The sequence below is a fragment of the Lynx canadensis genome, chromosome C1, assembly GCF_007474595.2.
Source record: "Lynx canadensis isolate LIC74 chromosome C1, mLynCan4.pri.v2, whole genome shotgun sequence".
Classification (NCBI taxonomy): Eukaryota; Metazoa; Chordata; class Mammalia; order Carnivora; family Felidae; genus Lynx; species Lynx canadensis.
In genome coordinates, this window is record NC_044310.1 from 37,142,000 (window position 1) to 37,155,960 (window position 13,961).

The window sequence follows — 13,961 nt, forward strand, 5'->3', positions numbered from 1 at the left end:
GGGTTGGGTCTGGGTTGTGCTCTGAGCTGTTCCATAACGTGGGGGAGAGCGGGTGGATACTTAGAACCTTGCAATATGTGCTGCTTTTGCAGAATTCAGACCTATCTTCAGTCAACAAAGCCAATTATTGACTTATATGAAGAAATGGGGAAAGTCAAGAAAATAGATGCCTCTAAGTCTGTTGATGAAGTGAGTATCCCTAGCTTGCCTTAAAAGAAAAGTCCAGTAAAAATGTGATTTAGGGGATAAGGGGTAGGTAGGCAGGAGAAAAAGAAGTATGACAGATTAGTTTGTTTGCTTTTCAAGACCTGGGAGACTAAGTGAAAAATGAGATTTTTTTTCTCCTTTTTTGAATAGAGTCTAAAATAGATTTTACAACTTCAGACTTGTTCTTCATAAGAAGTGGGTGGTTTATTAATTCCAAACCTCTTTTCTCAAGCACTGGAAAATTGGCATTTTGAGAACTGTGATTTGGACCACATTCATCTTTTAAAATCTCTAATGTGAATGGCGAGTCCTCTAGAGCAAGGGCCCCAGGCAGCTTCCATCTCTTCGTCACAGAGCCCCAGGGGCGCAGGGCTTCCGCGCCCAGCCCTTCCCTCCCACTCTGTAAAAATCCTGATCTCTAAACTGCTGTGCAAGCCCTCAGTGCCCAGCAGCTCTTTTCTAGTGTCTCTCTCTCTCTCTATTTTTTTATTTTTTAAATGTTTTTTTATTTTTGAGAGAGAGAGAGAGACAGACAGACAAAGCACGAGCTGGGGAGAGGTCCAAAGGAAAATAGATGAAACCAAGGAATTAATGTATTTTTTTAAATGATACATCTTGAAAATTAATAAAAAAATGGACTTCTAAACAGGAACTTAGCCATATAGTATTTTAATAATACTTCCTTTTTAAATTACTGCTCTTTGTCCTTTACAGGTTTTTGATGAAGTTGTGAAGATTTTTGACAAAGAAGGCTAACTCTAAACCTGAAAGCATCCTTGAAATCATGCTTGAATATTGCTTTGATAGCTGCTATTACAACCCCTTTTTAAGGCAATTTTAATCTTTCATAATTACATCTCAATGAATGGCTGGAAAGTATGTAGTAAGACAAATTAAATTTTTTATCTTCAATTTTTCTGGTTACAGGAGTAGACAGTGAATTCGGGTCTAACTTCATCTTAGCTATGGTGCTCACAAAACAAAGAAGGATATCAGCTAGTTCTTTGTTTTTCCTCAAAAAGCATATCCCTTTTATAGTTTGTGCCTTCTGTGAGCAAAACTCTGTAGTCTGTGTGTATATCCCTTTAGTAATTACAACATGTTAAGATTAGGGATTCCCCACTTCTTTGTTTTCTTGTAGGTTTTACATTTCCAACCTGTTAAGCGAATTTGTGGACCAAATTCCAAAGGAACTTTTTGTGTAGTCAGTTCTTGCAAAATGTGTTTGGTAAACAAACTCATAAAATGAATTCCTAGAAGTGTTTTAGTATTTATCAAATAACTGACCATTTCCTACAGAAAGATAAGAAAACTTAAGGCTTTGTTTTATTACAACTTATACAAAGTTGTATGACAAGGCATCTTCTTTGCTTCCAGGGATTGGGATGGGGTCGCTGGGGGTTCAGAGCCTGGGAGAATTGTCAGCTTTATTCTGACATAAATCTGAGGGTAAGGGGCAGGATCACATCAAATGACATGTGTTCCTGTGCTCCATTATATAGTGTTATTATTATTAATGATTAAACTGATCTTAACAAAATTCCTAGCAGGGGAACCTTGAAATGCATGTACTGGGTTTATGGTAAAATGATTTGGTTAGCATTTTAATAACATTTCATTCAGAGTTTTTTGTTTTTTGTTTTTATTTGTTTTCTAGATTAAATGTAGGGTTGGTATGAAGTAAAAAAAAATCTAATGGTTAAATTTCCCATTTTTGTTTATTTTCTTGAATCCTTTTTTTTTCAGTTATTTAAGGACATTTAAAAATCATTGCACTTTGGTCAGAAAAATAATAAATATATCTTATAAATGTTTGATTTCCTTCCTGGCTACTTTTATTTAGTAAATTCTTTTTTGGCATCATGTTGAAGCATTGAAAGGTACAGAATTTTAAAAAGGCTATTTTAAAAAGGCTATCAAGTCCAAAGGAATTTTCCCTTAAATCCATTCTTCCTTTAAAAAATCTCTGAGAAATTTGTGTTCCCCTTTCTTATCTTTTTCTGCCATTACTAATGAAGAGTTATTTCCAAGGTTCTTAATGTGAGATTTATTAAAATGTTTCTCATTTTTAGCACTTACACTGTTTGGTATACAGGGTTAAATAGGGTAAGGAATTTTGTTTTTGTTTAATTAGATTTTATATTTAAAGTCATTGGGAATAGGAGCGCCTGGCTGACTCAGTGGTGTAAAGTATGTGATTTTTGATCTCATGGTTTGAGTTCAAGCCCCACATTGGGCGTAGAGTTTACTTAAAAAAGAAGAAGAAGAATTAGAAGTATAAAGTCATTGGGAATAGTGAGGACAACTTGTGGATGTTCTTACATTATAATAGGTTCATTTATTTCTATGTGTGTTATGAAATTCACTTATTAATGATATATTTTTCAACATACTTGCCATTAGGAAACAAAATATAAGGGATGGATCATATTAGCCACCAAAATTTGTATTGAGATTATCTTGGTTTCCTGGAAGAGACTATAACAAATTCTTGTCTGGTGATTTAGTTCAGCAGATACAGAGGGATTTTGCTGGTGGTTTAATCAAAAAGCTGCAGTATGAAGCAAGAGTAAAGACTATAAGGTTTTGAGAGCATTCCTGCTCAAATAAGTGAAGAAATTCATCAGATGGGGGAATCTAAATGTTTATACTGATTTTGGGAAGCAAACGTGAGGTTTTTAAGAAGACTGCTGAGACGAGGCACTTCGCTTCCTTTCATCACACAGCCTTTTGTGGCATTTGAGAACACAAATCAAGAAACATCGTAATTACGAAATTATGAGCCTTTGCTAGTTTGCTTTTGAGTAGAAAAACATGTTGGCAATATTGTGTTTAGGATTTGACTGAGATACATCGGACTTCATTAGTTTAGTCATTCCGTTTGTTAAAGTCACCAAGGAGGTTTTCACTGTTTTGAAAGACCTTAGTGGAAGCTTTGCTTTTTTTTTGCTTTTCTTTCTTTCTTTTTTTTTTTTAAATTAACTGACATTTCCTGATGTTGGATGTATATGAAATTACTTGGTAAATAATCCTAATAAATTTTGTGCTATGGCGTTTGCTGTTTCAGATTTCCATTCTCTCAAGCATATTGAAGACTGAGAAATATCCTGTATTTAACATGTGGGTTTACAGCAAAAGCAGAGTTCAGGATCCAGGAGAATTTTCTGCTCTGTATTATGTTTGCACATCTTGAATTAAGTAGAAAGCATGACTTTATCCCATTCCTTCAAGAAGTAATCTGGATCGAGGCACAAGTATAGCCTATTTCATTACCTACCTACAGCAGCAATTGCTTGTCTCTTTGAGGGGGAAATTGGCATCAGGCTATGTCTCAAGATGCCTCAAGGCAATGTCTCAAGATGCCTTGGGGGGCTTGTGTCTTTGTCATGTAATTAAGTAGTTGCCTGACACTCTGGAGATAATAGTGACTGAAAGTATTGGCCAGAGTAGGTCAGCTTTTTTTTTTTCCCTGGAGGTTTGGTCCTTCTTCAAACTCATAATAATTGCACAAGCTGTAGGTGCTACAAACACATACTCTGCCTTCCAAGAGTTTTCTATCTGAAACTAACACCCTGATGTGGGTAGACCTTCACATGTCTTTTGATGGGTAATGATCATTATTATATAGCTTATTTCACTTCTCCCTAGCCTGCCCGCATGTTTCAACTAAATTAAGTACTCCTTAATCCTAAGCATTTTTCTTTTAATGAAGAAAGTAAGCTCATTTGTTGTGTACCAAGGAAAAAGGTAAAAATGGTCCTAATCACCTATCCCTTTATTTCCTCACCCCTGACCCCAGTTTAAGTATTCTCTTGGATCCAGGTTTGCTTTCCTTTGAATGGGTGTGGTTATTGTGACTGTGGTGTTAATTCTGGGCCTCATTTGTGCTCCACAGGTCACCAGCTTTCCTGTCCTTGGGACAGCTAAAGGACGAAGTTGAATTTCTGGCTATCACGCTGTATACCCTTTGTCAGCCCTGCCACCTCCAGGCCATCACCAGGGCTCAGATTTTTGTGAGATCCCTGCTGTCCCTGCTCATCAGAGCAGAGCCTGGTTTTCTGGAGTCCATCTTCTTCAAAAAGGCTCTTTCATGAGTTTGTCCTCCTAAGACCTAGCCATAAGAGAAGAGGGCTTAATTATTTTGGCCTATTCAGGGAGAGATGAGGGTAATAAATCAACATTTCTCTAAGTGAGGTTCTTTCAGCCACAGAAAGTTGTTTTTTATTTATGATACATTTTGAAGTAACGCACAAAGTGTTACCTTCTTAACACTGGCCTTCAATGCCCTAACCAACCAAAGGAAAAGCATCTGTAGAGGTAGGTTACCTCATCCCAGCCCTGATGTAGATAATCCAGACAAACTTTGAAAATTGTCTTCTACACTGTAGAATCGAGCAGTTGAGCAGTTAAGCAGCATTTTGCATAAATAGCAGATGCATTCTCATTTGGTTGAGTAACCACATCTAAAAAGAGAAAATAAAATTCAAAAAACATGTATGTGAGCTTTCGGAATATTTGTATTCTACCCTTTAGAAGGCTTCCTAGAAGAAGTATATTCTTGGTAACTGCTTCTCTGAAATTAAGGGGGAAAACTGATACAGTGGACTCGAGATGGACTTCCAAGAAACCCCCTGAATTGGCTGAGATTCCTTGCCAGTTTGTAAATGCTTGCGGCCCTCTGAGGACTCGGGGTAGAACTGGCCCTCTTACGACCACCTGGCTCCAAAGGCTTCCAGAACCAGAGGGAGAAGACATTGAATCGGCTCAGCAGTTAGTACTTAAAAGCACAAAGCTGTTGTGCATGGCTCACCCCAGGTTTGTTGGTCCTTAGTTTTACAGAGAAGCATTCCAAACCAGCTGCCAGAATTTGGCCAGAGTATGATTGTGACAAGGCTGCATCAAAATAGCCTTGTCAAAATGGAAACCTTTTTTTCCTTTTAATTACCAGGTAGAGCACAATAGGCACTACCATTATCCTGTCCTGGATTGGGGTGGTTTAGACCACCATAGACACGTCATTTACATTATTTGGGGGAGAAATGCTAAAGTTTAATGGTCAACTTTCATGTTGGGTCAAAAGAGTCACATCAAAATGACCAGTTTAAAACAGCTACATCAAAATCCCCCTGATGTCAAGGACTGTGTCAGAATGTCCTTGTCACATCCAGTATCAAACATGATTGAGCAGAGACCATTCCTCTGCCTAGGGCCTTTCCTGCTTAGGTCTGGCTAAGTGCTCTTTAGAGAAGGTAGGTGCACTACTGGACTTGAGGCTGCTGCTGTTGTGCTAATGGAAGAGTCAGAAATGGAGGGGATGGATGGGATGGGATGAGGGCAGGGAGAGTAAAACCGTTTGTGTAGAGAAGCAGGAGTTGGTTCATTCCAGTCCTTTGGCCATGATGGTCCTTGTAGGAGACTTACTCTACCCATAATCACTCCTACCAAACACCATTTCTTAATCTGTCCAGTCTTCATGATCATAGACCACATTCCCACTACTCTCCAGGATTATTTTGTTGATGAAAATGGGCTTCAAGAATGAGACTCCCTTGATACTATCTTCATTTATCCTTAACTTATGGTTTCAGTAGTTTTATGGATATTTGTGAGTTTAGCTTGTGTATATGACTTTAAGTATTTATAGTCAGCTAAATCGTTGTTTCATATGACAATACTCAGACTGGCCAGTTGCTGAAATAATAACTAGATTGATACAGGAGGCATTATTACAGTCTGTAATCACATTCATGGATCTGCCATCTTAATTGAGCTAACTGGTTGTGTTAGCAAGCTACCTGGCAGAGATACTAGCTTTTAGGATTGAGATCAGAGAATTTGTTACAGGAAATCGACATCTTCCTTAATTAGGCAATGTGTCTGTCATCAGACCAGGAGATGATGAGCACTAAAATGGTGACATTACAAAGAGTTTGGTGGCAAGACGCCTGGGTGGCTCTGTCAGTAAGTGTCCAACTTTGGCTCAGGTCGTGATCTCATGGTTCATGGGTTCAAGCCCTGCATCAGACTCTGCGCTGACAGCACATAGCCTGGAGCCTACTTTGGGTTCTGTGTCTCCCTCTCTCTTTGTCCCTCCGCTGTTCACACACTGTCTCTCAAAAATAAGTAAATATTTTAAAAAACGTTGGCTGACCATTCATTCAAAATATGTTTGAGACACATTTATTAAGGATACCACAAGCAGTAATACGTAGTCCCTGCCTTCAACAGGCTCACAAGTTAAGCTCAAGTCTAGCAGTTTCTTAACTGTGTTGTGTTTTTGTATAGTGCTTTAATGCAAGCACACTTTTACCTCTGTTCTCATCTTGTTTTCCCAACCATTCAGGTTGGGATGATGGTTTTCCTGTTTTGTGAATGATTAAACTGAAGCTAAAGGAGCCCAAGTCAATTGCCCAACAATATTTACAGCTAGGTAGTTGTGAGTCTGGAATTGGAGCCCAGACCTTTGGGTCTTACCAGATCTGCCTCCTGTCTTCCAGTAGCCCATGTTGCCTACTTGTAATAAAGCCTGATTTTGAAGTGTATGCCATCATGCTAATATGCCATCATGCTTCCTCTTCACTACCCTGTTACTGTTGTTTATTTTAATGTTTATTTATTTTTGAGAGAGCGGGAGCAGGGGAGGGGCAGAGAGAGAGGGAGACACAGAATCCAAAGCAGGCTCCAGGCTCTGAGCTGTTAGCACAGACCCTGATGCAGGGCTTGAACTCATGAACTGTGAGATGATCTTAGCTGAAGTCAGATGCTTAACCGACTGAGCCACCCAGGCACCCCACCCTCGTTTATTTTATATATATTTTTAAGTTTGTTTATTTTGAGAGCAGGGGAGGGGTAGAAAGGGGGAGAGAGAAAGAATCCCAAGCAGTCTCTGCACTGTCAGCCCAAAGCCACATGCGGGGCTCAAAGTCACAAACCATGGGATCTTGACCTGAGCTGAAATCAAGAGTCAGATGCTTAACTGACTGAGCCACCCAGGTGCCCCTCATTTGTTTTCACTATTACACGTATCTGCAATTTGTGAAGTTACTTTGTTTACTTATTGGCGAGTCCCCTGCTAGATTGTGTCAGGAGAGCAAAAATATGTTTTCATCTCTGTTTCCTAGTGTCTGCACATAGTAGGCACCCAGTAAATACTTCTTGAAAAAGCAAAATGAAAAAGTTATTTTTGACTCGCTATAGCTGCCAGTTGCATCACTGAACTTTGGATCCTAACTGGGTCCACCTGCAGTTTCCTTAGGATTCTATTTTCATCTCTCCCAGAGCCTGGAATCAGATAACCATGGAGTACAGGGAATAGGAGGGGAGATGAATCTTTCACCTCATCAGCCTCCCTCTACTTGTAGCTCACAGCTCAGAGAAGACCATGTGATTGGCTGTCTTGGAAGGAAAACCAGGAGAGACTAGGGCCCGAAAATAATAGTTTTGGCGAAAATCTCACCCACCCACTCATAATTCAATCTAGTTGATAGATTTTTGACTTATTATACCTCCATTGTCATGTTACTGTGTTATGACTTAGAAAATTTTTTACTTTATGAAGACTTGATAGTTTCCAGTTCCTGTTCCTGATCTGAAACTCTTTAGTATAAATTTCTACTTGAAGCCTTATAAGACTACGGTGTCTCCTCAGTGCTTTCACTGACCGTATTTACTGGATTGGGAAAGAACAGAATGAGGTTTCCACCTACTTTCTCCTCAGTGGGTAATGCATTGTAGTTCTTGATGCATGGTGTCTTTGGGAAAGAGATTTTAGAGGTCTTTAGCTGTATGTCTGTATTCTCTTAGTGACCTGGCACAGAGTCCATTCTTAATACATTTTATTTTTTTTAACGTTTATTTTGAGAGTGCAGGCATGAGTGGGGGAAGGGCAGAGAGCAAGAGAACCCCAAGCAGCATGGAACCCGACATCGGGCTTCATCTCATGAGCCCTGAAATCATGACCTGAATGAAAATGAAGAGTCAGACACTTAACCAACTGGGCCACCCAGGCATCCCCTACACTTTATTCTTAAGACATTCTTAATACATTCTCTTGAATATTGAAGCCCAGATAGTAACAGAACTAAGCCTAGAACGCAGGTCCCCTTTTTCCCAGCCCTCATTCCTTAACACCAACATGCTTTAATCCACCGTCATTCCTAACAAAAACCTGGAAAGGCAAAGTTATAACTTGTGATGCTCGAGAGTCACTTCTATTTAATAGGATTTCATTCAGTGTGCCAAACATTTGTTGAATGTCCTTTAAACCATTTTTTTTTTTTTTTAGGGGCACCTGGGTGGCTCAGTTGGTTAAGCATCCAACTTCAGCTTAGGTCATGATCTCGAGGTTCTGTGGGTTCGAGCCCCGCGTGGGACTCTGCTGACACCATGAATGAAGCCTGGAGCCTGCTTTGGATTCTGTGTCTCCCTCTCTCTCTGCCCCTCCCCCAGTCATGCTCGCTCGTTCTCTATCTCAAAAATAAAATTAAAAAAACATAAACCATGTTTTTAAACCAATGTCTCAGGTATCACTCCCAGAAATTCTAATTTCATTTTAAAGACGCTCCAGGTGAATCTAAACCAATGATTCTGAAACTTTCAAGTGTATCAGAATCATTTGAAGGGCTTGTTAAACCCAGTCTAGGGGGCCCACCTCAGTAGATATGGGGTGGGGTCCACAAATTTGCATTTCTTATAAAATTCCAGGTGATAGTGATATTTTGAGAACCAGTGTACTAAATAGGAACCAGAGCTGATATTGGAAACTCCTAGCCTTGCATCTTTGTGGACAAGGGACCAGCTTCTTGGTCTTTAGGTCCACAGTGCCTAACATAGAGGAGGTACTTAGTGCTGGATAAATGACAAATTGATAACCCTGGTTGAGAGCTCACAAATCAAACAGTTCCCTAGTCTACCATCCCTGAAGTTCCTGGGTTGAGGAGGGGAGGGGTAGAAGGACTAGGAGAAGATCACAAATGTTCTCTCTCTAAAGAAGTTGTCAGATGGGTACTAATTTGACATAGTAGGGTGGCTTTCAGCTCACTTCACAACTGCCATTGTCATAAAAGGTGAGGAGAGCCTGGGGGCCGCTGTCACTGTCCAGACTTTTTTTTTTTTTTTAATTTTTTTTTCAACGTTTTTTATTTATTTTTGGGACAGAGAGAGACAGAGCATGAATGGGGGAGGGGCAGAGAGAGAGGGAGACACAGAATCGGAAACAGGCTCCAGGCTCTGAGCCATCAGCCCAGAGCCCGACGCGGGGCTCGAACTCACGGACCGCGAGATCGTGACCTGGCTGAAGTCGGACGCTTAACCGACCGCGCCACCCAGGCGCCCCAAGACTTCTGAGGGGAGATGGGTTTGAGGGCAGAGCTAGGGCCCTGGAAGCAACTGAAGCAACTGAAGTTGCCACACGAGGGGCAGAGGGGCAGTCTTAAGCAGGCTCCATGCCCAGTGCTGAGCCCAACTAGGGGCTCGATCTTAGGAATGAGATCAAGACCTGAACCAAAATCAAGAGTCAGAAGCTTAACCGCCTGAGCCACCTGGGCGCCCCTAAAGAAGACCTTGTAAAGTTAGAGCCACCCAGCACTGAATTGGGATAATTTAGGACATGAGTTCCCCATCACTGGAAGTGTGTAACCAGCAGGATGTTTTAGAATCTTCCAGCCCTTAGGTTCCATGGTCACATCTTGTTCAAGTTGTAGCTATCTAAGTCTGAGGTCCATCTGGAACCCCAGCCACATTCTTTGGGCCCTCCTGAAACTCGGGATGCAGAACAGCTCCCTGTCCATACGGGCAGGGAGGAAAGGCTAAGGAACATCATGGGAGTCTGTGCCTTCCCATAGGAACCCAAATATTGAGAAATTTCCTTAAGCTTCTGTTTCTACTTCCTGGGTGCCCTCTGCCATGCCTGGGATAGGTATTCAGCAAAGTTTGCTGATGGTAATGCTGCTGGTGGTCAGGAGGTGCCTGCTTTGCCTCAGGGGAGAGGAACAGCATATTCTGGGAGAGAAACCACGCTAGCAAAAGCATGACAGCCAGGATGGGTGGCTGGACAGGGTGGGGGTCCATGTGCCAAACAATAGGAGATAGGGGCATGCAAAGACAAGGCAGGGAAATGTAATGGACAAACCATAAAGGCGGGTAGAAGAATGCGGGCTTACCCTGTGTCTGTTTAGCTGAGTCCAGACGAGAATGCTGGGTAACTGCTAGGCTGGACGGGGAAGTTTGACAAAGTCCTCTCAGATTTTGGAGGCTGCTCTACTCCTCAACCCCTCCTCTTTTTCTACTCTTTCTCCTCCTTGCTGTAAGCTGTCCCTTGAGTTCTATTCTGAACACTTAATGGTTTTCCCATCTCACTAGGGACAGTTTGCAAACCCTCCCTGGCTTGGCCTGGGTTAGGGCTGGGCCCAGGGCCGGCCTGCCTGAGCCGGGGAGAGGAGGCGGCTCCTAGCAATAAGCAACCCACAGAATTGTGTCTGTTATTTAAGAAAAGTTTCTGGGTTTTCGGCTAATTGCAAAAATACATAATGGATGCTTTTCGCATCTGCTAGTTATTCTGGAACAGGCCTGCATCCAAGAGCAAACTTTAAACAAACAATAAGATTATGGAGCTTAACTATTTCAATGTGTAACAGAAAAGAAAGCCAAGGCCCCAAAAGTTACATTAACACACATCCACTCAGACACAAGCAGTCTTACCAACAGATACACATACATACAAACATACAGATGCACATCCTGGCTCCAGTGCTCACAGAGCTTGCACACTAACACGTACACATGTGCACACACAACCTGCACATACGCCCGATCACTTGCACTGATACACGTACTCAGACACATACACGAATAAGCATGCCTAAATTCATATCAGGCACACTCCTACCCAACACAGGCACACAGACGCACTGCCCCGGGTACAGATGCATTCACGCAAACCATTTTTATTGCAGCGTGTGGTCCTCTTTTGTAGGTGAGTGGGCCCTTCTAGCCCTGAGGTAAGTCAGTCAGTTGGGCACTGGCTGTGTCTGGGTGGTATCAGGTGTAGTTATTCAGTGTGGCCACCGAGGGGCACCCGTCAGCCATCGTGCATCCACCTTCCGCTCCTGCCAACCCGTCAATTGTTTCTGTACCCACAAACCTGCACCTTCCTGTTCCGGCTCCCTGCACACAGCTGGGAGGCTCCTTGCCTCCAGCCCCAACCTTCTAGGATCCACTGTACTCATTCTCACCTTTTCCCTCTTCCAAACCACTGAAACAGCCACAACCCCTCCTCTGCTTCCTCCTAGCTGAACACACACCATACTTCAGAGTCCCCTGCTCAGTCCTGAGATTGCTCCTTGGGGGCTGGATCTGTCAGGTCTTTTTTTTTCTTTTAATGTTTACTTATTTTTGAGAGAGACAGAGACAGAACGCGAGTGGGTTAGGGGCAGTGAGAGAGGAAGACACAGAATCCGAAGCAGGCTCCAGGCTCTGAGCTGTCAGCACAGAGCCCAATGCGGGGCTCGAAACCAAAAGCTGTGAGATCATGACCTGAGCTGAAGTCGGACGCTCAACCAACTGAGCCACCCCGGCGCCCCTGGATCTGTCAGGTCTTAATCATAATGTGGCCTCTACCAAAAGCTTCTCCCCCAGAAGCAATTGTCAAAATCTCATCTCTTTTTCAAGGTGTGAGATAGCATCTCCCAGTGCAGGACTGCCAAAAGTTAACAGTGCATGGTAAAATAATTGAACGAATTAATGCCCAACTCAACTTCCCCATCTGCCCTGGCTGAAGAGGTCTTCCACTCTCAGCACCTGCCTCTCGCAACCCCCACCCCCCCACCCCTTGTGGTTCTATGAAACAAATACTGGCTTCAAAACATAAGCTAGGGTAGAAAGACCCAATATGTCCTGAAGTTTATCTCTTTCAGCATCCCTGACAGGTGGCTACCCTAGTAACAGATTACTCACCCCAACCTGAACAGTTGTCCTCACTGGGTAGTTCACACTTCTCGAAAGTGTCTTTACGTTCCTTCTCCACAAACATTCCCAGAGCTCCGCCTTCATGACGGGCTGTGGCAGATTCTGAACAGACAGGATTTCTGCCCTTCCAGAAACTAATAGTCTGGGAAGGGCATTTGACCAGCACAGCATGAGACCTGCAGTAGTGCAGCAAGTACAAAGTGCAGGGGAGGGTGGGGTGAACTTTCCAGAGGAGCGAGGCGGGGAGTCAGGGAACATTTACAGAGGGGGTGAGAACCGAACAGAGACCGAGTGAATAAGAACAATGGTTACGGTTCTGTTTGTTGAATGTTTACTGTGTTTGTGACAGTCCTCAGAGAGGAAAAATTCTAAGCTAGGTCAGCCTGTCTGCAGTCTGAGAGTTTAACCACTCAACCCAAAACAGCTCTTGTAACAAAATAAGTGTTTGGGGGCAGACATCCCAGGTAGATTAGTTCTCTGTGACTCTGTAACAAATCATCACAAACTTGGCAATTTGAAGCAACGCTCCCCTGTTCCCTCACAGTTGCTCAGAACTCTGGGTTCTCTGCTCACAGTATCACAAAGCTGAGATCAAGAAACCAGCTGGGCAGGCCTCTCATCTGGAGGCTCAGGAAAGAATCTACATCCAAGCTTATACTCACTGTTGGCAGAATCCAGTTCCTTGCGGTTGTAAGACTGAGGTGCCTGTTTCCTTGCTGACTATTGGTCATGGGGCGCTCCTGGCACTAGAGGCAAGCCTCAGGTCCCTTCCACTCGCCCCTTCCATTTTCCAGACAACAAAGGCAGATGGAATCTTTGTCATGCTTCACATCTCTGATTTCCTCTTCTGTCGCCAGCTGGGCAATCAAGGCTTTCATGCTTTGTTTATAGATGCATCCCAAACTGCGAAGCTAAGACACTGTCTTTCATGTAGCTGTGTTAGTATCACATTCACTGCAGACCCGGTGGTTACCAGGTTGCATTTTATTTCTTACACCACTTTTTCTTTTCCTCTTTTCCTAATGGCCTTTATCTTTCCCTCATGTTTCCCCAGTCTCTTTTTCTCCCCGGAGACCTTTCAGGGCCCCCTATTCTCACACTCCAGTCTGGTCTGCGAGTGTCCAAACCTGTTGGACATCCATCAGTCTCACTTCCTTTCCTAGCTTTCTGCACGAGGCCAGTCTTTTCTGGAGCTCAGTCTTCTTTCATGGCTTATTTCCATGTTTGGAGAAAACCCTCCAAGTAATCACCTAAGGGTACATAGGACATAAATGTTCTGACTCCATATATGTCTCTATATGTATTTATTACAGCCCAATAATGGACGGTTCAGCCTAGCTAGAGCTCTAGATTGAAAACTCTGTTCTCCCAGCATTTGGAAGCATTTCTCCATTGACTGCTAGCATCCCATGTTGCCGCTGAGAATTCTGAGGTCATTCTGATTATCGTTCCTTTGTGACCTTTTTTTTCTTTATTTTCATTTTGCTCCCCTCTGAAAGCTCTTAGATCTCTCTCATCCCTGTTGTTACAAAATGTCAGGATAACGGACTTGAGTGTGGGTCACTTTGTCCTTCATTTTGGGGGCACATATTGAGCTCTTTTAATGTGGAGACTTTATGACTTTTGTTTATGAGACATTTTCTTATGTAACTTTTATTTATTTTTGTTTTTTAATATGAAATTTGTTGTCAAATTGGTTTCCATACAACACCCAGTGCTCATCCCAACAGGTGCCCTCCTCAATGCCCATCACCCACTTTTCTCTCTCCCCAACCCCATCAACCCTCAGT

General features: G+C 42.6%; 1 protein-coding gene across 1 annotated transcript in view; it reads left to right on the plus strand.

Moving 5' to 3' along the window:
• CMPK1 (cytidine/uridine monophosphate kinase 1) overlaps positions 1–3,261 on the plus strand; it is a 37,979-nt gene extending 34,718 nt beyond the window's left edge. The window contains exons 5-6 of the mRNA XM_030326252.2: positions 93–189; positions 922–3,261. Of these exons, the coding sequence (XP_030182112.1) occupies positions 93–189; positions 922–963 (139 nt within the window). The 3' untranslated portion in view covers positions 964–3,261. The remainder of the gene's footprint in view (positions 1–92; positions 190–921) is intronic.
• The last annotated feature ends 10,700 nt before the right edge of the window (positions 3,262–13,961 follow it).